The sequence below is a fragment of the Opisthocomus hoazin genome, chromosome 7, assembly GCF_030867145.1.
Source record: "Opisthocomus hoazin isolate bOpiHoa1 chromosome 7, bOpiHoa1.hap1, whole genome shotgun sequence".
Lineage (NCBI taxonomy): Eukaryota > Metazoa > Chordata > Aves > Opisthocomiformes > Opisthocomidae > Opisthocomus > Opisthocomus hoazin.
This window is the reverse complement of record NC_134420.1, coordinates 69,295,086-69,319,398: the sequence shown is the minus strand read 5'-3', so window position 1 is coordinate 69,319,398 and position 24,313 is coordinate 69,295,086. Positions and strand designations below refer to the sequence as shown.

Sequence of the window (24,313 nt, the reverse complement as noted above, 5' to 3'; positions counted from 1 at the left end):
CCGAGATGTATTCTTCATGTCAGGTTTATCCAGTTCTGTCATTTAAATGATTGATTCATTCAGAGTTCAGAAATCTGCTGAGATTTGAAAAACTGAGGAATCTTGATATTTGTTTACCAACCTCTAATACATGAATCTGAATATGAAAATTTAAATTGATAAGTGTGAAGATGACAACTATTAACTTGAAAATGTTCAAAGACATTAGTCAGAAGCGTTGCTTCAGTTCACTAAATGGAGGTAACCCTTCTTTTGCTGGTCAGGTCAGGGTTAAATGTGGAGTATGACTTTTTTGTACTGACTTGTTAGTGTTAATTAATTGATTGATAAAGGTTATTAGTTGATTAATCATTCATTCATTAGTTTTGTAGGCATTGTATTAACATCAGAAGATTCTAATTTTTAGACCTATTAAAAATGTGTAAAAATAACTGAAAAGTGAAACTAGATGATATCTGATGTAAGATAAAGTTTATCTACACTTATCTGAGTTAGTAGAAAGTAATGTTTGCTCTAGTAAAATTAATCTATTCATTGAAAATCATATGAATGCAGATGACCACCTTTAAGGAAATAATTATAAGATACGAAGACGAACCTTGATCAAAATGGATTATTTTCTCTGTTCTGAAGTAAACTAAGTTTGTAACACAATCTAGTTTTAAATCAGTCCACCCTGTCAGTAGCGGTAACTCTTTCAAAGTAATGACTCAAAGAGGAGTAAAATAAAAGGAAGAAAAAAGAAAAGTACGAACTGGCATATTTATGTGAAATAAGCAGTGTGTGTGTATGTGGCACTGCTGTGATGTCTGTGAAAACCATGGAAAGATGTTCTCAGTCAGGATTAAAACATACACTGATGTCCAGCTTTGTGGAACTTGTATGGCTTGAAAAAAGTGCTGTTCAAAGGCACAGTCTTTGTTGTATTTATGTTTTAAAAATTAGTATTTTTAAGAATAGACCAGTTCAGTGTTTGCCTAGGTGTTTATGCTGGAGGTATGGAAAGTGTAGGATTGTATTTGAAATGGGTTTGCAGAAGAACAGAAGTTCCTATTTTTCTCTGTTTCAGTGGCCTTTTGCTCTGAATTTTCTTACAGTTGTTTTGTTCTTGGAATTTTCTTGGTAATTTTTGTTGTCTTTCACAGCTCATTAACAGTTTGAAATAGTGTATTTTAGATTTGTCTGTTTTAATTGGATCTGTTTTGTTTCCTAGTTATCTTTTCAAAACTTACTGATTCTTAATACAGAGACTAAGATTAATCCTTAAATGATCTGCCAGAAAAACTATTGCATAGGATTATGGGGAGATTTAGATGTGACTACTATTACTTTTAATAACTAGACATGCTTACCGTGAAGGGTGAAGTTTAGTCGGGGAAATTTACATGGTGGTTGCACTTTGCTGTTTCCATTGTGATGGAAGCTATAGGAGAACTGCTCATCCTTTCCCGTATCTGTGCAGCAAAAAGTTTAGGCAAGATACCAGTTGCTTTTATTAGAAGTTGTTTTACACATTGTAAGGAAGTGAAGAACAGTGCAAGAAACCAACAACACGTCGTGAGAACTGGAAAATCCAAGAGGAGAAAGCTGCAGTGCAGTGCAGGTTAAAATGACAGGAAGGGCTTCTTTTTCTTCTCACTGAGGGAGAGAGTGAGCAAATTACATGACAAAGGATAATGATGGAGAAAAAGAGTGTTTAAAGTGTAAGGCTGTTAAAGTGATAGTGGGCACAGCCGAGTTAATAGGATGAGCATCAATGGAAAAATATTAGTTGGCTGACCTCTATGCTTCTTGCACTTCTGCTGTTGTTACCCATGCAGGGAAAATATACTTGATGCAATCTTAACTGTCATGTTTAAAAAATAGTGTCCAAGTTTTTATTGTAGCTGTCACTATATTCTGTATGAAATATAAGAGATTAACATGAGAAGGCAGTCACTTGATGAGACCATGTTTTTAGACCATTAAAATGTATGCTATAAAACATACATATGTCTTTGAAGCCAAGCACTGCTGTGGGTTTGGGGTTTTTTTTGGCATTATGAGTCACATCCACAGTGGCAAATCCTCCAAACAGTACAAGAATCTGTTGTTAAGCTTAGTGTAGTCTTTATGCCTTTTCCTGGCACTTTTCTTACCTGTGCTCTGGAGCCCAGTTGTGATCGATGAAGAAAAAGTGTTGCTGGTAAAAAGTATTTGCAGTTCTCATAACCTGCCTGGAGAATGTGGGTTATAGTCCCAGCAAAAATCTGCAAGACTTTTCTAAACTTACTTTATTTTTAAAAGGTGAGAATTTGGCATATGAAAACTACTAGTCTTGTTGCTAATATATTTTATTTGGCCTCTCTTGAAACACTTCTTTTATTTTGTGAAAAATGCCGGCATACCCATTTGACCAGCATGATCTGTCACTCTTTATAGACTACTGGCTGTGCTGCACACCTGTAAGTTAGTTTATTCTGTACAGATTTTTTTGAATAAAATTTGTGCTAGTAAGCACTTAGTGTAGCAATAACAAGATACAGTGACCTCTAAGATTTGGATTGAGAACAGACACTTCTTTAAAAATATTTCATCAGCAGTTCTGCTTTTGCTGAGTCCTAAATAACATTTTTCTTCTATATTTATCGGGCTCTTATCCTTTATGGAAGGTCACAACCTTTCCAGGGAGGCCGATTTCATCACTCCAGGAACAATGCCTTGTAAAGAGGAATAAAAAAGTGCCCCCCACCCCAGTCTAATTATAATAAGTAGGTCATTTGGTCATTTGATACTACCAGTTTTCTGCTGGTAATGTGTTTGATTCAGTAGTGTAAGTGAAATGTAAAGGTACAGGTTGCATGCAGTTGTGATAAACTTCTCCTGTGCTTTAGCTCGTTTTCTGTTGGAGGCAGAGAGAGGTGAAGGAGAACACTGTACCGGATTTGTGCTGCATTCAGTCTTCCAGAACTTCTGCGTGTGACAAATACAGTTTAAAAGCTCTTTGCTTGAAAACAGAATGAACTCTGGATAGCCTTTACCCGGAGTGATTCTCTTCCAAGTCATTAAGTCATACTACAGCAGTACAGCAACATGTGTGTTTGCAATAATAAAGCCACCATAAAATTTGTTTCTCTATTTCACATTAGAATGCAGTTACAGAAAGTTATGTTTTTTGTCTCTATCTTGACAGTAAGTAAAATAAGACACTCCCTTGTATTCTTATCTAAGGGAAGAAAGGAAGAATACAGATTTTTCTGGATGTCACTTACAAGAATAGCACTCCTATTAATATGTGTACCATTTCCACGTTTTCTGATTTTATGGCTTTAGACTGAGGTCAGCCTTTGTTTGATACTGGCATTACTTTGACTCTTACGACACGTTTGGTCCAGCTGCTTAATTTTTGTGCTTTCCTACATCATGCCAATAAAATGGAAAAGCAGTACTTCTGTGTTTCACCTGGGTCTCATGAAGACAAAATAGTTAAATGTTTTTGAGGGGTGCTATTCTGAAAGATGCTGTTAAGGCAGGAAAGCTAGAAGAAAATTAGAAACAGATCTGTACTCCTCTGTAGTAGGAGTGTAAATAAAATGAAACAAAGTCGAATTAGCACTTTAAAGCACCAGGTTCTTAAAAAAAGAAAGAAATGTTGCTCTCATTAGGCATGGTTAGTTCTTTTCTTCATGGATCTATACCCACAGAATCCCCTCCTAGCCTTGATGTGCCAGGTGATAAAGGCTTAAAAATTGTTGGAAGTCGTTGGCCTTGGGTTTGATTGGCTGGAAAATCCAGGCTTATTAAATGGCTCTATTTTGTTAGAGCAGTCCACACTGAGCTTGTTTTAAATTAGTGTTAGAATAAGGATGTTTATTTAAGACTGAAATGGCCATCTGGAGAGTCTCTTTTCAGTCATTTTATAACTCTTTCAACCATTTTCTTTGCAAATAAACTGTAGTGACTAATGCTTGGTTTCTTATGGGAAGTTAGGAAAAAGATCCAACTAACACTTTTATAAGTAAGAGAGCATTTGTAAAAAAAAAATTGAAGTTGTTTTCTAGCATAATTCAAACTGATAAATATATGTACAACACCAGTTTTTTGAAGCTAAGTTTAATTAAATGTCTAGTTTCTGCCCAGTGCAAATAAACTTTTCAGGGGGAAATGAAAAGTTGAAAGCAATTAAAATGAGGTGCTGTGTGTATACAGTACTTAATCATTCTTACTGTGAGAACCTTGTTTTTACAAGTTGGCGGTATTACAGATATGTTGCCAATTTCTGCTTTTACTCAAAAGTTCAAGGCCAAGAGGGACTGCTAGATCATGTGGTATGACCCCTTCTAAATCACAAGCCACTGAGCTGTATCTATTTATGTTACCAAGTCCAGTAATTTGTCTTTGACTAAAGAACAGTTTTTCTGGCTGATCTATGCTTTGCAGAAAGGCACATGCTCATCATTTGAAGATGTCAGAAATTCTGCCCTTAATTATTTCTTCCCATGGCCAGATACCTCACGGTTCAAAAGTAAACAGGACACTTCAAATTTAGTATCTGATTTATAGTGAGTTTTTGGCTTCAGTTTACAGCTACGTCAGTTTCCAGGTGATTTTCCTTAAAAAAAGGAAAAAAGCCTTTTAGTGTCCAGTCTATTTTAATATTTACGGACATACAGGATTAGTGCTGAATGCAATATTGTCATATGTGGAAGTCTTCTCCTGCTCCACCTTACTGACATCTTGTTGAGACATCTGAGGATTACATTTATCCCTTTTCCCATAGCATTGTATTGTGATTTCTCATGGCATTGCTTATCCAGCATGACCTTAAAGCCTTTTGCAGAGACACTTCTTTCCGACCTGTGTTTTCTCATTGAAGAGTTATGATGTGCTGTTGTTTTTCTAGGCTTGTAACCCATAATTTGTGTGTACAAAAATACCACTTCTTGAGTGAATTGCCTTACTTGCATGTCAGCATTTGTTAGAAGTCTTATTATCAATCTTTATTATCCCTAAATTTTATAATCATTGACTTCTATTCTTCAGTTATTTAGGAAGCTATTAAATGTGAACAGTGCTAAAAAGTGCTTGTTGCCACGGATTAACTGACCGTTGATACAGGAAGGGTGATTAGAAACAACAGAGGAGTAAAATGACATTTTTTGGCTGTAGTGAAGATACAGGGTTGGTTATCAGTGTGATTCTTTCCAGGTTCATTTTTCTAACACATACAAAATAGCAGTAGAAGCACTTCTGCTTGATTCATGAGTGTTGACTCCTTTTTTTGGGATTTTTCAGGCAGTTTTTCTCCAGTTAGATTAAAGTTAAGAATTTCCTTAATAATATCCATTGTTGGCAAACAATACAGGTTGAATAAGACCTTGCCTGACTGTGTAGTGAGAAATGCAACATTGCGATAAATACTATCCTCTACTAAATGCTTAGGCATTGTTCCGTATGAATTACTCCTGGGTGGCAATTTAACAATACATTTTCAAAATTAGACCAAAAAAATCAGTGCTTCCTCGACGTTGCAAGACTTACGGTGATTAGTTATGGCTTTATTTCCCAGTAGCAGTGAGTTGTTAAACCAGGAATTTGTAGGTGATACCTGTTCCTTTGAGTACCTGTCCATGCAGGCTGGAGACAAACTGCATGTTTATAAAGTTGAGGCAGTTGATCAGATGAACATCGGATGAAAGTTTGTCTATATTCTATATCCTATTTTTTATGCCAGGCCTGCGTGTTCTCCTATTGATGTATTTGAGACCTGAATCATGGGTTTCTTTTTAGCTGCTAAACCATGCGTTTCATTCCAACCTACTCCCATCCTTGTGTCCTTTTCTTCACGTTTCTGTGCCTTTATTTGCTAGATTCAGACGCTCAAAAATTGTAGTTTAACTCCTTCATTGCTGTCAATACTGAGACGTCTAACTTAGCACTTTTAGATTCTGCCCTTCCAGTCTCCCTCCCTCATTCCCTCTATCCCACCGCAAAAATTTATAATTATTTCAGTAGAAGGGCTTAAACTAGTAGAGTGTGTGATGTTACTGGGTTTGTACATGTGTTGGTGACATGCAGTTTATCTGCTCTTGTTTCAGGTACAAAGGTAAAGTCAGCAAGAACCCAGACTTGTTCTCGCACACAGATGGTGGTAACCAGCCCTAGGAAACAGCATCCTTTATATGCACTTGCCCAAGAAAATCAGTATCTTTTTAGTCCAAGTCGAGATGTGCCTGCTGTCTGCGGTCCACTTGAGGGTCACCTAATTCCTATGGCTATTCCACTAGGTAGGAGCAAATAACCTGTAGAAAGATGTGTGAAGGTTAATTACTGCTACTTCATGGAAATACTACTTCCATCTTCTTAAGTCAGTGATTTGCCCTGACCCATGAGATTTTCAGCTGCCCTTCTTGTAGGAAATCTACATGGGGGAACAGTTTAAAATCGTCTCCTGATTCTTCGTGTTGGATGTCTGGTGACACCCTGGCAGAGCAATTATTTGCTTAGCTGTACATACCTTCTTTGGTACACTTTAAATTTCTAGGGTTCTTGTTCTGGCTTTAAGTTTGGTATCCATGTAGGCAGGAACTGAATCATTTGCCCTTGGATTCAACATTTACGATGACTTTGGATAAACAATTTCAGTAGGATTATGCCAAACACACTAAATTCATTGTCATGGCTTCTGTATTTTTGGACCTTCAATAAAGCCTTTATGTAGGCCTTGTTTCAGGAAGGTTTAGGATTATATTGGCATTTAAAGAAGATAATTAGTTTAAAAAAAGGGTGTCTCAAACAAAAATTTGTGGGATGCTATACTAAGTGTAATAGTATTTTCAATGTGATTAAGAAAATGTGAGGAGGGGGAAGCAGGGTATGTATTTTTTGAAGGGCAAACACAAAGTAGTTATTCTCGTTTTCAGCAGTAGGTGTCACTGTAGTCAAGAAAAGTGAATAATTTAAAAAAATGGCAGTGTTGATTTTACAGTGTCTGCCAGGAAAGCCTTAAAATTACCTGGTGAAGCACTATACTTTAGCTAGTGTTAATAGGGGACTTTTTAATTGGCCGGTAATTGTGCACATGATCTCACTCTGTCTTACGTGAAACACAGACACCCAGAATTTAATGTTAATTAATTTATTAATTTACTGACTTCTGAGATTTATACATACCTTTGATTGTTTTTAAACTGTCCTTAGGTCAAACCCAAATTAGTGACATCTCGCTGCAGCCTGCGGGTGTAGTGATAGGTAAACCGCACCCTGTTACAGTTACAACCTCTCTTCCTCAAGTGCCACGAAAACCACCGGTTGAGATTAAGAAACCAAACATAGCTGTAATAGAGATGAGATCAGAGAAGAAGGATCCACCTCAACTGTCTGTGCAGGTACGCATCAAGAGTGATGATTATTTGTTTGTTTATTTTAATAAATGCTAACTAAAGACAGTCTCATCCATCAGTAACTTCGACATCAGTAGATGGTTTACAGTAAACATTAGAAACATATAGAGTGGAGAGACCAAGAAGTTGTTATGCTATGCTAATATTTTTATTCATATTTTAACAATTTCCTTTATTATTTGACCAAAATAGAAAGCTATTTCTTCCAAAAGTCACCTATGTGGGGTGTTTGTAAAATAGTTGTATGTTACGTTTTCTTTCTCTGAAAAAAATAAGATTTTTGAGCCACAACAAACTTGGAATAAAAAAAGTATTAATAGAAGAGTCAGGTTTCTTGGATGACTGCTTTGGCCATTAAGATTTCTGTTTCAAGCGTGATAGTCAACCCAAGGATTTCACTCCTGATTAATCAACCATTGCAGTCCTTACTTGGTGGGTTGTTTTGTTTTTTTAAAATTTTTTACATGAGTCTGTTGTCAAGGAAGTTAATGTTTCTTACACATTCATTATTTTGGATTCAAATTATTGAGAATATACACACTCCTATGCACACCTTTCAGATACAAATGATTCATGGAATTCAAAGTTAAATCAGGTAGAGTAGTATGTAGTTTGCTATATCACTGTAGTCCACCCACATGCATTTTGCTGTTATTTCACCCAGTTCTTAAATGTTTAAGGTGATCCCCCCTGCCAAAAGAATTAAGCAAGCATTTAAATCTTTGTTCTTAAAAAAAACCCACAACGTATTTTGATGCTGTAATGGCCATGCCTTTATTACAAACTCCGTTGTAATACAGTTATCCCTTTATTTTACTATACCAGATGTATGATGATGTGAAGCCAATAACCAGCCTACACAGTGGCTTGTAGACCAACATAGTGTAAGCGAATTGCAAGTCAAACACACTTCTGCTATATAAATAGTTAGAGGTATACTCACCTTTTGTCACATGCAAGACAAAGTATCAGGGAATTAGAGGACAGGAGAACTCAGGTACAGCAAGAAAAGAGGTGAATGTTTCTGGGGTTAGTTTTTGTACGTTACAGTATTTTGTTTTTCAGAACCAAGTTGTTACCAGATACAGGTATGAGAAAAGAAGGTCACTGAAAGTTTAGTGGCTCAGTAGCAAGTGGAAGAGAGAATCTAAGAAGTTTAATGCTAGTAGCCGAGCTAATACATAGATTTTCAGATTGGTGCTTTTTTTCTGTCCTAGGTGTTACCAAATGTAGATATTGACAGTATTTCAAGTGACAGTGTGAGTGTAAACGATGTTCTTCCAGGCTCTGAGCCTGCACTTCCTGCTGCTGATGCTGTAATACAGGTATTGATTGGTCTGAGTGTCTGTGAATTCAAATTTGTTGAAAAAGAAAATACGTTAAATTACTATGAAGTTATCTCATTATCTTGTTTTAGTTAGAGAAATTAGGCAGTTCCAGGAAAAACAGAGTAATTGTTCTGAAGGATTTATAATAGGAGGTGTTTGTTTAAGAAAATGAAAAATTGTAGCACGACACTGTTCTTCCAAGATTAAATAATCACCATGGCAAAACTCTAAGAAAAACAGTGTTTCTCTGTCCTCTTGAGTTGTAATCCCTTATTGGCCCATGTCTGTCTTGTTTATACTGGCTTCAGTGTTCTGGCATGAAGACTGAGGATGTTCTTCATTCCTCCGTCCGCTCCTTGGCTGTGCTGGAGTGGTTAGTAGCATCTCTGTGTAGCTGTTCACTGGGACCCTGGTGTGGGTGGAGCTGGCCTGTCTACTCTATTCTCTTTCCGTATAACTTCTCAGAAGTGTTTTTAATCTAAGCAGTAATGAAAGTTTTTGTGGAACTAAAAGGTTAATGGCTGCATGCTGTATGAGAAGGTTGTAAACTAGGGCACATGTTTACAGGATGGCATATTGTTTCTTCCACTGGACTTCTGTCTTGTGCGTTGCACAGACTGGACAGTGTGAAGGCACGGTGATGCAATGGTTATTTTTGTATTGTTATTGTACCTTCTGTTTTTCCTGTGCGTTAGCTGCTATTCTGACTCAAGGAGTTAGGTCCTCCAGAGTCCTGTGGTCAAGGTATTCACTGAATGAGACAGAGACTGTGGACTAAAGTAGTGATTATTATTTAATAATTATTTAAATTAAAAAATATTTTTATTAAATAACACTGTAGAAATTGCACATAAGTATATTGCTTAAAACACTTCTAGGCTCTCGTGTACTATGTTTTACAATATTTTGTCTTACTGATTTTTTAATAAGTGTTACAGGTATTGCCCTAGAAATTTTGATGGTGAGGTATTCCGTTAGATTTGGAAATAGCAGGTTTTAGCTGTCAGCATACAAGAAGGAGTTCTAATTATCTCTCTTTATGCTATGCTAAGAAATTCCTCCTAACTTTTAAGATGGGTAAAGCATTTTTTCTGGATTTGGGCTATTGACAATGAGTGCTGATTTAATTGCATTCTTGTCATGAAGTTTGTCTGTTAACGCATTTTTACCCCCCAATATGAAATACCTAACAATTTCAATCTGTCTTTACAAGATTCCAGAAGATGTACACAGTGGGGAGGAAGACATAAAGTTTCCAGGGACTAATTTCATTGATGTTACAGATGTCATGCAGGTAACTATATTGCAAAGGTCCCTTTTCCTTTTAAACATTTTTATGTTTGTTTTATATTATTCTGTCATAACTGAAAACACAATGTAGAAAATTAGTTTGCTTTACTAGGAATTTTAAAAATAGGCATTGTGAGCAATATGGAATTATAAACAATATTAGAAGTTACTGCATGTTAGTAAGCAAAGGACCTTTGAAGAATTATAATAAAAACCTAAAATTAGCTTTTATATGGATGTGTTACAATCCACTAGAAATAAAAGTAGTCCTCTAAAATCAGCAGTGATAATAGCACTTAAACGTCAGAATTTCAAACTCTGAATGTAATGCATATGTCACATGCTTTTCCAGATTTTAAGTAAGGTGACCTACATTTTAAAATGTGAAAAGTATTTTCTGAGTGTTCCCTTTTAGAAAATTTTAGTATAGAGCAATTTGTAGTTGGTTTTGAGGTCCTAAAACGCTTTAGGAAAATATTTTGTTTCAGTCAAAAATTATGTAACTGAAAGAAAAAGGAAAGGCAAGCAGTGTACGCAAGTGTATGCGTGCAACATGTGCTACTCATCTCATGGATTCCACTAAGAGTTGACAAGATTTTATTTTGCTCAATGCCTAACTAATGTGCATGCACATTTAACAACACTTTTTGTTACTGGATTGTGATAACATGGGTTTACTGGAGATACTCTTTTACAGTTTAATTTTTTTTAAGTAGCAAGCCCTTTGCTGCCCTCTTGTCAGTAAATTGGGGGCTGACAAGCGCTCAAGGTTGGTGATCCAGGCTGTATTTCACTTCTCCGGATGACGCGCACAAGCAGAAACACGGTGGTAGCTGGGAAAGGCTGCCTCTGAAAGGAGCAAGATGGTGCCACCCCTCTGGTGGGGATTATCTTGCCTCTGTGGAAGGTGGCAGCTTCCACCTTCTGCTGCATGTAGGGCTCACTAAATACCAGGAGCTTGAAAATCCTGTTGTTGGCTAGTATTTCTCTTGAAGTGCTTTTTCCTCACCCTTCTTTCCAGTGAGCTAGACTTGCTGTGTGCCTATCAAAATCTACCCAAAATGTATTCTTTTTACGTGTTCTGTGTGCTCCTGATCCCAGGATTAAAGTGTACATTAAATATTAACTCTGTAGCCTCCAGGTCAGTATAGTAGTTTTATTTTTAAAGTGAGCTCATCATTTAACATTATCAGTTAGTTAAAACACACCTAAAGGGGTGGTTTACCTATCAAAAGTGTGGAAATGCTTTATTCATTTTTAGTTTCAAAATTACCTTATGTTACTGGAGGGGAGGAGTTAAATCTATTTGGACAGCTTTCTTCTGTTTTCACAAGCAAGCTTTATTTTATAAAAATAAGTAGGAAAGCTATTTAAGAAAGCAGTTTATGAACTCACAAAAAAATGCTGCAATGTTAAATCTTTTATATGTGAATAATAGTTATTAAATTTTTCTTTTTTTATTTTTCTCCTGGATTGCTTTTATCTTTTGTTTTTGGCAATGCGATATCTTTTAACCACAATACCAAAAATGTTCCAAGTGAAACTTATGTTTGGCCTGTGACCACACTGACAGTGTTCTTAAAAATGTGCAAGACAAACACAATGTGGAAGCATAAAATCAGCCTCTGGAGTGGCAAGGGTATTTAAGACATCAAAAGAAAGCAAAGTTATTGTTATAAAAGAGGCTTCAGATTAGTGAAAAAATGTGCATAGAATGCTATACAGGAAAATAGCTTATTGTTCTCATCCCTCTGCTCCGCTTTTATTATGAAAACTGAATTCTGTTAGAACCGAAAAGGAGAAGTATTTGTGTGAAATACTCTTTTTTTAAGAAAAAATTTGTTTCTTCCTTGGTGGATATTGCAAAAAGGCTTCAGGACCCTGGCCCAGGCATTTGCTTTACCTTTTCTACTGGAAGATGTGTATTTAAGAGATACATAGGAGTTGAATAGCTGGTTGTTAGCGTTGGTAGTCCAACAGAGGCAAGGCTTAGCGAGGCTGAGCGTGTATTGCCAAGAGGCGCGCACACACACACACACGCGTGTGCCACGCACACATACATACGTGTACACGAGTGGCTGCGCGGGTCAGCACTCAAACAGCACCAACGTGCTGATCCTCTTCCCTCTCTGGCAGTTCAGGATGGAGGTCTGGAATACGCGTGTGCTCGTGTGTGTGTACATACAGATATGTGTGTGCTTATGTGTGTATTTAGCCTGGCACACACAGCGTGGATCCCTCCAGTATCTGGCGTTAGACACTCAGTCTGCCTGGTAGCTGGCCCTGGGTCCTTGCCCTCCCCAGCTCTGGCACCTGGATGTGCAATCCCCCAAAAGCCCCTTGCTCAGGAAGATAGTTGGAAATGGAGTTTATTGAGGAGACAGGACAGACTGCCCTGATCAGGCGTAGGACAAGGCCAAGCGAGCGTGCTGACCAGCCACTTGTTTACTTTTGTCCCCTCACCTGCCTATTTTCCCACACCTGGACCTCTCCAAACCTTGGTTCTTCCCTTTCCACACCTCTGGTTCCTCCCCGTAAACACCACATGAAAAGTTACCATCCCAAAATACTCTTCCCTGCATCCCCTGATAAGTCATCGTGTCGTTACCTCACCCAGGTGCACCTGCCCAACCTTAAGAAAGGTGCTACGGGGACGCTTTCCATGGGCTCATCTTTCTGGCTTTTGCTCCTGGACACTGGGGCTGAGCCCTCTCCTGTGATAGCCCTGGGAGTAGCCGTGTCGGGGTGCTTGGTTGTCGTGTTAAGTTACTCTCCCACCCATCGTCGTTCCTCTGTGCTCCTTTGTGTGGCTGGAGACAAACCTTTTGTCACATAACCTAACAGGAATTTGTTTTCACAGTTTTGTGGACTAATGCAACGTGCCCCAACTTGTGAAACCCAAGCCCTGCCGTAGGAAGAGGTGATACACCTTGTTCTCCCATTGCACCCTTGATGTCTAGTGTTTAAAGATCCGGAGCTCCATCTTCTAAAATAGTTGAATTAGGTGGTCTTATTTCACAATAAGAAAATTCACATGGGGAATAAAGCAGAAAAAGCTGTTACAGCTTTGGTTTACACACTTCTTTGTTTTCGATCAATGGTTGCACCTACGACAAAGTAGGTTCAGGCTTTCTGCACAGAAGAGGTTTCGTAAGGCCAGCCCTTGCATGGACCCTGCCTTACTCCAGAGTGAGAAGCTAGCTCAGCTAACATGAGCCCTGCGTGGACTCTCGGATGTATTGAGCCTACTCTCCAACTCTTACGAGCAGCAGCATCCTGCAATACCTTTACTAAACTTACTAGGATTTAAGATTAGAGACGCTTTTTGCTCTCTCTGAACATGCCCTAATTGCAAGGTGGGGACTTGTTTCTCAGAATTTTTGCTTCCGTTTTGAATACCACTGCAAAATACATAACCTGCAGAGATCAGGGTAAACGTGTTTTCCTCAGCCCTGGTCTCCTATACATGCTCTTTGGTGCAGTGATTTTTTCCCATGTGTAACTCTTCAGACAGAAGATCACAGGTGGCACCTGCAGTGCAGCCTGACCTTGCCTGTGAAAATGGCGTTAGAAATCTGTCAAGGAGAAATCCATGAAAAGCTATGCATATACACGTTTGGTAATGGAACAAAATTAATCTACACCACCTAATAATTTCAAACATTCTTTTAATTATCTGAAAGTAATTTGGGAAATAGAATTTCAGCCTGCTACTTTATAGTAAAGTACACTGATTAATGTTCCAGTCATATCTGAGAGATTTTCTAATTTATGCCATTTTTTGATTGGGAGTCGTGATAGATATTTTCAACAGTCTCCAGGGAGGTAAAATGCAGAATTGACTGCAGATTTTTCAGGAGTGGTCTACAAAGAGATACATGTGCAAGTTAAATCTGTGTAATTGAATACTGACTGCTATATTATTTTTTTATTTCAGCAGAGGTAATATATCACCCCAAAATGAAAATAATTTTCTTTTGGATTTGTGCACTATTAAATATAAAATAATTTTGCACATAATTTAGAAATGCAGGAGAACTGCAAAAGTCTGTCAGAAGTTACCAGATCCATGTAAGATTTATTGTGTGTGCTTGGTTTATTTAATCCAGATGTTTGTATTTTCCATACTTTCAGAAAAGATTATATTAAATAGGCAACATCAAAGAAAATTTATGGAGTAATGCAGTCAGAAGAAAATGTATAATGAAACACTGGACAAAGACATCTTTACTTTTGCTGTCAGAATGAATAATGGTTATGAATACATACATCCTAAGAGAATGAACTGCTTATCAGCTTGCAAGGCATCCAGTGCCATTCTGAGTTTAACTTCACTGTTGTATTTCTGTGCCTAGAATGGTTTAGAGATCTGTCTTTGTCACCCAAATATACATACTCTGTTTTCCCGGCTTTGTAAGTTACAGCTTTGCTTTGAAGAATTATTACTATTTAAAGATCTAGAACGATCCTGCTCCTCAGTAGTTGTTTTGTTGTAATAAGCATCATGGACCTATATGACTTTTTAGTTTTAAAACCTCCTTTTAACGTGGGAGAGAAGTATTAATGCTGGGTTGGGGAAGGAGACAGGAAAATGTTACTGTCTTTTCTGCCTTTTTTTTTTTCCAACCCCTGTCTCTGTTCTTTCTGGTTTTAGTGATTTGTTCTTTTATTTGTAGAAAATATGTAGGGTTTTTTTTTATTTTATGGGTTAAAAGTAAATTTAACTTATATAAGGGAAAATATGACTTTTTTCTCCTTTCACTATGTTGGTGATTAATCTTAGTAAATGTAGATTTACAGTGAGCTCCTTTGTGCAACATCACATGCTTCTCACTGGTAATTTAGGGCTCAGCTCTTAATCTCTTTCTGGCATGCCAAATTTTCTTCTTAGAGAATCATGTTACTATTAGAGACATTTGTTTTTAATATTATGAGTGAAGGATGCAGGTTTTCATTTATCAGGAGACATTTCTAAAGTGTTACATTATGATATGGGTTGGTGACTACTTGTAGGGACTTAATGCTGTGTGTATGCTCAGGGGGGAAAAGGAGGGTGGCAGCTTTGGAAACAGTCAGACATTATAACACACCCGGAGTAACTCGTATAGTTTTTATAAATAGCACATCATGGTTAAATTCAAAGTATCTGTGAGGATCTTGTGAATTGGTTACCCAGAAATACCCTTTAACTTTCAGCAGCTGAAGTTAGTGAAAGTGTAAACATACATGTAACATATGTGTAAACTATTAATGTCTGGTCTTCAGTGATGGGAACTTTATTAGAATTTTGACTGACTGCATGCTCATTAACTTTTGAGAATGTATGTTTTTGGACAGGAGACTTTAAAGTAAAAGTTTAATTTCTAAAAAAAAAAAAAAAACCAAACCAAAAAAAGACCAACCCAAAAACCAAAGAAGAAAAACCAAACCAAACCAACAAAACCTAACCCAACAAGTAAGTGTAGAAACTCTGCTAACTTTTTTTTTTTAAAGGAGTACCACTTCTCGACTATATATTAAAAAAACACAACTTGTGTCACAAGTAAATTTCTCAAGTTTTAGCATTACCATTGGCTCCCTGCCCTGTGCAGCACAGGCAGGAAATATGAGCCAAATCGTGTTTTACTTAGCAGTGCCCATTGCCTTATACCTCTACAGATTTATGATTTGCTAAGCTTAGAATTGTATCAATTAACTACAACATACTAAGAAGGGAGAATGCGGATTGTGTGCTGTGACACATCTACAGATGTTTCTCAGATTAAAAACTCTGATGGTTACCTCAATGACACTGCCTTCCAGAAATGCACCATAACTTAATTTACTGCTTATTTATTAGGATCAGGACGAGGAGAGGGATGAAATTCCAGAGTTCTGTGAGCCACTTCTGGAGCTTAATGGACAGTTTAAAGTTGCCTCGCCAAAATACAATGGTCCTTTATTTCCTCCAGTGGTTTCTGCTCCTCAGCAGTCTGCTGATGTTTTGGATGAACTGATTCAAAGGAGAGAAACTATAGAAAACAGGTTGATAAATTGGTGAGTTGCAATATAACAAAGTGGTGAGAAAATATGTATGGAAGAAGGAATTACTCCATAAGAATACCTTCCCTTTCTTCTCCTCCCTTCCCTCCCCTTCTCTTTTCTTTGAGCTGCCTTGCATTTTATGTCAAGAATGCTCTTTTGTACACTTTTAGGTGTCTTGGTGTTTCCTGAGAGTTAAACCATTTTTATTCTGCTAGGGTGGAACAAGAAATAATGGCAAAAATTATCAGTGGGATGTACCCCGTTCAGAGAGAAACAGTGCCCAGTGTTAGCACCTCAGAGAGTGAAGACAGTGAGACTGTAACCTCTGACATCGGTAAGTAGGAGTTATTGTTCTCAGCAGATGGATTATCTCAATTGTCAGCTAATTTTAACACACTGTGTAGGTAGCTGGTACCTGAGCCTATGAGTGGATAATGCTGAACCGGTGAAACTATAAAATGCAAAAGTGCATGCTTTAATTTATGTTGAGACAGAGCAAGCATTATAAGGCCATTGAAATAAATTACCTAAAAAAAGAAAAAGAACACATAAAACACACCACTGTGCAAATCAACTTCTGTTATATGCCATCTAAATCAGATTTGGCATTTTGCTAAGCCTGTAATGTTTGTTTGTCTTTCTTTTCATAATAGATAGGTCAAAAATTGCCTCCCTTATAAATGTATGAGAATGAGAGACGTGCATTTCTCCTGTGATGTCACTGCCCTTTGCTGCTGCTTTCTTTTATGATCCTGAATTGCTTCTCTGCTGTTGTTTCTTTATCTGTAAAATAAAAATATCACTTTTTGCAAAGGAATGTTGAACAGTTCACGGAGAGTAAAATGAGCGGCTGCAGTACAGTACATGCACTTTGAGAAGTGACACCTGGATGTGTGCTTTGTGTTTCTTCGTTTGCAGTTGAAGTTGCAGGTGGTGGAGGATTTCAACTCTTTATCAATGCTGGCGTGCCTGTGGACTCAGAACTGATAAGTCATTTTGTAAATGAAGCTCTCAGTGAGACAGTTGCGACCATGCTGGGTAACAAGCAGGCTCAGCAAGCAGTTCCTGCTACAAATGTTCTTCCAAGTGCAACGATTGTGATGGTAAGAGTCCATTTTATTCAAGCTTTCCTACTGAAGCTCTAAGGGATGATTTCTTCATGGCATGATGGTTCAACTATGTGCAAGACAAAGATGACAGAAAAAGACTGATGAACTGAATGTGTGTGATTTGCATTTTTTTATTATTTCTTATTACACCCCAGCAAGAAACAAGATTAAACCTATTTCACTTAAAAAAAAATTCGAAAAGGGAAAAAAATCAATTCCTTTTGTGCTGTGTGCAACATGCTATATTTATTTATTTACTTTAAGGCTGAGCACGAAACTGATTTCTAAGAGAAAGACTTGGTACTTAATTTCATGTTGTCAAAATATAGCTCATGTTATTTTCAACAAAAATAGCTATGCTACTTTCCTGGAAAGAAATGAAATATGAAGAAACTAATCTATTCTTATAAGAGGAAGCAGAAGCTGAAAGCAATATTATTTTTGGTCTTATAGGCTTGCAGCCACTCTTTAATATCTGTAAAAATGAGCATTAATTCTTTCTAAGTTTTGGGTGCAGTAGTTTTCAGTAAATGCTTAAATGATTAGCAGAGCTTCCTGCAATGCAGGATAATTTTCTCTGTTCCCTTTGATAATCAAATGACATCTGGCTCTTCTTTTGATAACAACATGGCTGTGCTATGATCTGGTGTTGTATAATGTCTTTGGGATGAATGTGGAAATTGCTGCTCTTAGAAATCTAACTATTCAAAGCTTTGTTGAAAGCGAGATCCATTATTCTTTCAGCTGCAGTGCATATAGACTGAAATACCACCTAGTGCCTGCTGTAAGCTACCAACAGATTAATCTGTAGTCAAAAGTAATCATTGCACTGCTGTAGGCTTAAATACAGCCGTCCTGCATTTAAGGAGCTCTTCCTCACTCCATTACAGGTGAAGGAGGGGGTGACGTTAAACAGGACTGTTCTTTGTAGCTTGTTCTTCTGGTACTTAGAAACCTCTTGTAACAACCATTCTACATTTACTAATGGCCCCCTTAAGCCTTCTTGTTCCTGTACCAGCCTACACTGAAATGTCCTTGGGCTGAAATGGTTGTTTTCTACTTACTATATATATACATTTGCGCACTTCAGGAGATTAGTTCTGTCCCTTTTGGCCTTTGTTTGGTTAGGCTAAGTAAACCAATTGGCCGCATGTGTACCATTCTTTGACTCTTGCTGATAGGCAGCACTTCTGTGTTCTCCAGTTTAGACTGGTCTTGACCACGGGTAACAGTAATATGCTACTAGACATGTTTAATAATAATGTAGTATGCAAGATGAGGTTTCCTCAGTGCTTTGTGCTATAGTAGTGGTACTCTCCCGCCTTTATTGGAATCTCAGGTAGCCAATTACGTTTTTTTAATGTCTGTCCACATTTGTGGCTAATAATTATCCTTTGGATAACTTGTACATTCGTAAAGTTTTTTTCATCTCCTTTTTCCATTTCTGCGCAGCTTATAGCAGAAGTTCTTGAATATGTAGTTTATGCATTCTTGATCTACCCTTTCGTACCATGAAGTTTCCTGTCTAGAGCTTCAGCTGCCCCGTTACTGTGTTCTTTGGTGTTCAGGATGTCACGCAGTTGTCTGTGAACTGCCAAATGTGTTAGCATACTCAGCTTCCTGTAAGAGTTCTGAATAAAAATCATCAGTCTGAGGATTTATTCTTCAGAAACTAGTCTGGAAGCCTTCCTTTAGCACCATTATCTTGTTTTCTTTATGAAATATGAGAGAACAGGGCAGGAAAAAAACATGGAAAGGTCCATCATATTCCTCCATAGCAGACTAAATGACAGTCATCATACTTGCTTGTCAGATTTATCTCCATTACTGTCATTTTTTTAAGGAACATCACAACTATGTTTGTGCTTATTTTAGTGCTTTACTGTCTTGGCTGTTGCTTTGTTTGTAGTCTTCTCTTTAGCTGATTCTCTTCCCGTAAAGTTATCATACTGACTCAATTTTATCCATGTCACAAAATATTTTCTTGCTTAACATTATATCAAATGCTTTATTAAAATTCGTATAATCATATAATTCATAGACTGGATATTAGGAAGCATTTCTTTACCGAGAGGGTGGTGCAACACTGGAAGGGGCTTCCTAGAGAGGTGGTCGATGCCCCAAGCCTGGCAGAGGTTAAGAGGCATTTGGAAAATGCCTTTAATCACATACTTTAACTTTCGGTCAGCCCTGAATTGCTCAGGCAGTTGGACTAGATGATCGTTGTAGCTCCTCATCCAACCGAAATAGTCTGTTCTATTCTATACATAATGATTTCGAAATGTCATCACTCTAATGCATAATTTACTGGTTTTTAACTTATTTTGTCCAGGCATACCATTTAGCCTGGTACAACTTTATGTTTAGAAGGAGGAGTTAGATCCATGAAGTGTGTGTCTAAGCAACAACTGTTCCTGTTCTGTGATAACCTGCCTTTCTCTCTCTTCCTCAGCTATCTCTGGGGATACCTGGAAGATAGGAATTTTGCATTGAGATAATAACTGTGGTTATGTTTGTTTTTTTTCCCTCAGGAGTCTCTTGTGCCTACTCCATTGCCAACACCGCAGGCCACACCACCAGAAACACCACCTTCAGAAAAAGAATTGCCTCCGGTCAAAACTCCAGAGTCTTGTCTATCTCTTACAGAAACGAGCGGGGATGTTCGCAAACATGAAAAACTTAAAGAAACAGGTAGTGAAAATAGTAATTGAAGTTTGGAAGTAGCAAATATGCTTTAATCTACTGCCTTTAATTTTCTTCTTCAAAGACATGTTATCTCTCAGTATAAATATTCTTGAGGCTATAATTCAAGTGGGAACTCATGTAGTACAGAAATTATGGGCTAATTCATATAAAAAGCAAACATCCTTTATTTGGTAAGAGTTCTGTTTTCAAACTTAATGCACATTTCTATGGTCTGTGTGATTCCCACCCCTCCAAGCCCCTCCGCAGTTTTTCACATCAGAAAAATACTCGTCTTTTGCTCCTTCCTGTGTTTCTAATGTTAATTAACCCAAACTTACACTCTCTAAGTAAAGCATCTTAGTTTTTAAAATGCAGAACAGTCTCCCTTATTAAAGAAAGTAAGCAAATGAGGTTTTATTCTAGCTCCTTCAGGTGCCAGCACTGTACTTGAAAGAAACTAGCCTTAATCTAGTCTTGTCTCCATAACTATCAAAAGGTATCACGAAAACTACAAGTGCTTGGTAGAATTTACTAGTTGCCTGTCTGAGATTTATTTCCTGCTTTCTTTTCTGATCTGAAATTTGACTTCACGCATGCAGGAGTTGGGATTCCAGCTGCCACCAGTCGCATTGGCACACCTGTGGTTACCCCTGTCAATACGCCTCCTAGAACAACCACACCAAGCCCTCCTGCCTCAGAAGCGGGTTCTGAAGCTGGAAAAATAGGAAGTCCAAAGCCTCCAAACCCATGGGATGATGCAGAACTTCCTCTGGAAGAAGAGAAACCCAGCCCTTTAACTGAAGAACCATTCTGTCACAAGGCTGTGTGAGTTGAACAGATTTTCTTATTTCTTAAAAAAATGAATACGTATGTTCTTTCTACATATGTTCTCAAAAAGTCAGTATAAAGAAGTGCTTAATGTGTATGTCAGGAGGCATTGAGGTAAGCCAGGATTCTTTTTTTGAATTGCTTGGCTTATATTTTGGAGAAAAATGTGAAATTAGGACCTTTGTCAGGATTTATCAGTCCTTATTCATTGTCCTGCTGAATGTTGTACTTAGTAAATTCGTATTGTTACACCTGCCAGTAATAAATGTAGTGACAATGGAATATTGTATTACTAGCGTTTTATTTTTTTCTGTTACTTCTGTGGGAATATGCATGGCAATTTTTAGTTATAACCGGAATTTCTTTAGTAGTGTTATTTAACCATGTTGATTCTCAGACTGTTCTGTAAAATACTGTGCTCTTTCATTTGAGAAACTACTTGCAAATTAATTTCTTTTCAGTATTGATTTAGGACTTTAGTATATCTTGTTCAATGTGTTTTGGGGTATTCATGATGCATATTCTTACATTGTAGTGAGATGTCAGTGGCTAATGATGAGGAACCAGAGGCCTTGGTTTTACCATCTCAGCAGTTGTCAGCGAGGCCCTTTGAATCGCTTCCTTGCAATCCACAGGTTCCATCACCTGTGCCTACAGTTAGTTCTGGGAAGTCCACACAGGAAAGCAGCCTTACCCTCACAGAAACAGACACTGCTGACAGACCCATCTCAGAAGGCGAGGTGCTCTTCAGCTATGGACAGATGCTGGCTGCAAGAGGTAATGAAGTAGACAATTTTGTGGAAATTAGAATTTGGATTAATTTTTTTTTTTATATAAACTTCTCTTCCAGTCTACTGAAGTTACATTTCATACATTTTCTGATAAAACTGCAAACATTAACCTGGTCCTTAACTCTCAGTTCATGGTTTTGGTTTTTAAGAGACCTCATTGCTCATTTTCTTGTCTCTGAACAAAATACTTCTGCTTACTAATGAAAAAAGATTAAATCTGCCGTTTTTTCATAAGATCAACTTGTAAAATAATTGCAGCATGGTACTTCCATAAGTACCATGTGGTACTAAGTACTAAATTTTTATTGAAAGCAAATTATAAGAGCGATTTTCCTGGAAGCTGAAAATACGCCTTTACAATACACATCCAGTAGAAGCAATTTCCAACTTTACTGAAGCACAATGTTTCAATTATTAAAGAATGGGACCTTGGATTTCTTTCATATAACTTGCATGTTTTTTAATATTTGTAACTTATAAGATTTTTCAGCATTCGCAGAAGGAGGACTGTCTCTTCCAAACCTCGCTGAGAGCTTAACGACTACTTTACATGATGCCAATGAAATGGTAAGGAAATATTTCCCAAGTTAGCGTGGTATTCTACCTTGACCAGCTTGATAAATTGGATGTACTTTACGCATATGACTTGTAAACTTTGTAAATTTACACTTTATAGTGTACACTTACAAAGAATGTTAGAATTTCAGAGCTCCAAAGAAAGAAAAAACCATTATACAAGCTAATTTATATTAAGAAAAAGTTGAACGATTTATATAGGTGAGAGATAGCTAATATGCTTTTCATCTCTTTATTTTTAGTTTTAAGACATCTTAAACGGAATAGAACATTGTTATGCTCTGAGCGGTTTCAGCTTTGAGCCGTCTTTTAATTGCTTGTGTGATTAAATTATTGAAGTAGGTTAGCTGAGGATGGAGTTAGTTAAAGCTGCTTAGAATGTCAGTATAGTTTTTTATCTGGTGTCTGCTTTAGTCCATTGTCCTGGAAGCCTCCCAGGTCAAGGTATTCTCCATTCCCTTTCTCTTTTAACACTTTTCCTCAAATGCCTGGACTTTCCCTCTCTGACTTTGTGTAATGCCTCTTGCTAGGACATAGCTGTCATATAAATGATAGTATCAGGTAGAGTAATACTCCACTTAAACAAAATTTTTTATTTTCTTTATGAAAGGAAAAAGAAAAATTGGTAGTGAAATTGTACTAGTATGGGTTGGAAGGGAACTCCAGAGGGATTTCTAAAAATTTCCTGGACTGCCTCCACAATGCTGTATGGCTCTTCTAGAAGATGTCCAGATAGTTGAAATCTGCTGTGAGGATGAAGAATTGCAGTCACCAGACCCTGGTTAATGTTTTGTAGAAAGCCTCCTCTTACTTTCTGTTGGTCAGGTGCTCTGAAGGAGACCCTGCTCACAACATCCCTAGCATTCCTTTCCCCTGTGATCCTGACTCAGACCATGAATAGGCACATGGAGGTCTGTGAATTCAAGGAATGATTTGACCTAGGATTGAAAACTGGCTGAGCTACTGGGCTTGAAAGGGCTGTGGTCAGTGGCACAAAGTCCAGCTGGAGACCGATCACTGTTGATGTATGCCAGGGGTCAGTGCTAGCACCAGTGCTGTTTAACATGCTCAGTAATGACCTAGATGATGGGACAGACTACATCATCAGCAACTTTGCAGATGATACAAAACTGGCTGATACACCAGAGGCTTGTGCCACCATTCAGAGGGACCTCATTGGGCTGGAAAAATGGGCTGACAGGAATCTCATTAAGTTCAACATGGGGAAATACCATGTCCTGCACCTGAGGAGAAGCAGCTCCCTGCACCAGTACATGCTGGGGGGCTGACCAGCTGGAAAGTGGCATTGCAGAGAAGAATCTGGGGATCCTGGTGGACAAGTTGAATGTGGATCAGTAAATAAGCCCTTGTCGCAAAGGCCACCATTGTCCTCTGCTGCATTGGGCAGTGCATTGCCAGCAGATCAGGAAGGTGGTCCTTCCCCTTTAATCATTACTGGTGGGATAGAAATTGGAGTACTGTGTCCAGTTATGGGCTCTCCAGTACAAGGAAGATAAGGATTTGCTGGAGTAAGTCCAGCAAAGGGCTACGCAAATGGTTAAGGGATTGGTGCATCTGGCATAGGAGGAAAGACTGAGAGACCTTGGATCGTTTAGCCTGGAGAAGAGAAGGCTCAGGGGAGGATCTTATCAAAGTGTATAAATATTTGGTGGGAAGGAGTAAGGAAGACAGAGCCAGACTCTTCTGAGTGGTGTCCACTGAAAAGGCAGGAAGTAGTGGACACATCTTGAAATTCAGGAAATTCTGTTTAAACATCATAAATGTTTTTACTGTGGGGGTGGCTAAGCACTGGAAGGGGTGCTGCCTTGTGCCGTCAGGTTGTACTAGACAATCTCCAGAGATCCCTTCCAACCTCAGTAATGCAGTTTAAATGTCCTAGAGTAGGAGTCCTCCTTTCTTCTCCCTGCCTATCTTTCCTAAACATTTCACAGAATCACAGAATGGTAGGGGTCGGAAGAGACCTCTCTGGATCATCTAGTCCAAACCTCCTGCCGAAACAGGGTCACCTAGAGCAGGTTGCATAGGACCTTGTCCAGGCAGGTCTTGAATATCTCCAGAGAAGGAGACTCCACAACCTCCCTGGGCAGCCTGTGCCAGGGCTCCGTCACCCTCAGAGGGAAGAAGTTCTTCCTCATGTTCAGACGGAACTTCCTCTGCTTCAGTTTGTGCCCATTGCCCCTTGTCCTGTCGCTGAGCACCACTGAGAAGAGTCTGGCCCCATCCTCCTGACACCCACCCTTCAGATATTTGTAAGCATTTATAAGGTCCCCTCTCAGCCT

General features: G+C 38.1%; 1 protein-coding gene across 11 annotated transcripts in view; it reads left to right on the top strand.

Moving 5' to 3' along the window:
• The window catches only part of KIAA0586 (KIAA0586 ortholog), a 75,524-nt gene that overhangs the window by 15,689 nt on the left and 35,522 nt on the right, over positions 1 to 24,313 (top strand). For 3 of the 11 annotated variants that reach the window (XM_075426975.1, XM_075426976.1, XM_075426981.1), the window contains exons 16-26: positions 6,078 to 6,266; positions 7,180 to 7,367; positions 8,600 to 8,707; positions 9,924 to 10,004; positions 15,840 to 16,036; positions 16,240 to 16,358; positions 16,943 to 17,127; positions 19,665 to 19,824; positions 20,418 to 20,643; positions 21,182 to 21,423; positions 21,919 to 22,004. In XM_075426975.1, coding sequence (XP_075283090.1) covers positions 6,078 to 6,266; positions 7,180 to 7,367; positions 8,600 to 8,707; positions 9,924 to 10,004; positions 15,840 to 16,036; positions 16,240 to 16,358; positions 16,943 to 17,127; positions 19,665 to 19,824; positions 20,418 to 20,643; positions 21,182 to 21,423; positions 21,919 to 22,004 — 1,781 coding nt within the window. The remainder of the gene's footprint in view (positions 1 to 6,077; positions 6,267 to 7,179; positions 7,368 to 8,599; positions 8,708 to 9,923; positions 10,005 to 15,839; positions 16,037 to 16,239; positions 16,359 to 16,942; positions 17,128 to 19,664; positions 19,825 to 20,417; positions 20,644 to 21,181; positions 21,424 to 21,918; positions 22,005 to 24,313) is intronic. The other 8 variants (XM_075426977.1, XM_075426978.1, XM_075426979.1 and 5 more) reach the window with 7 other exon arrangements.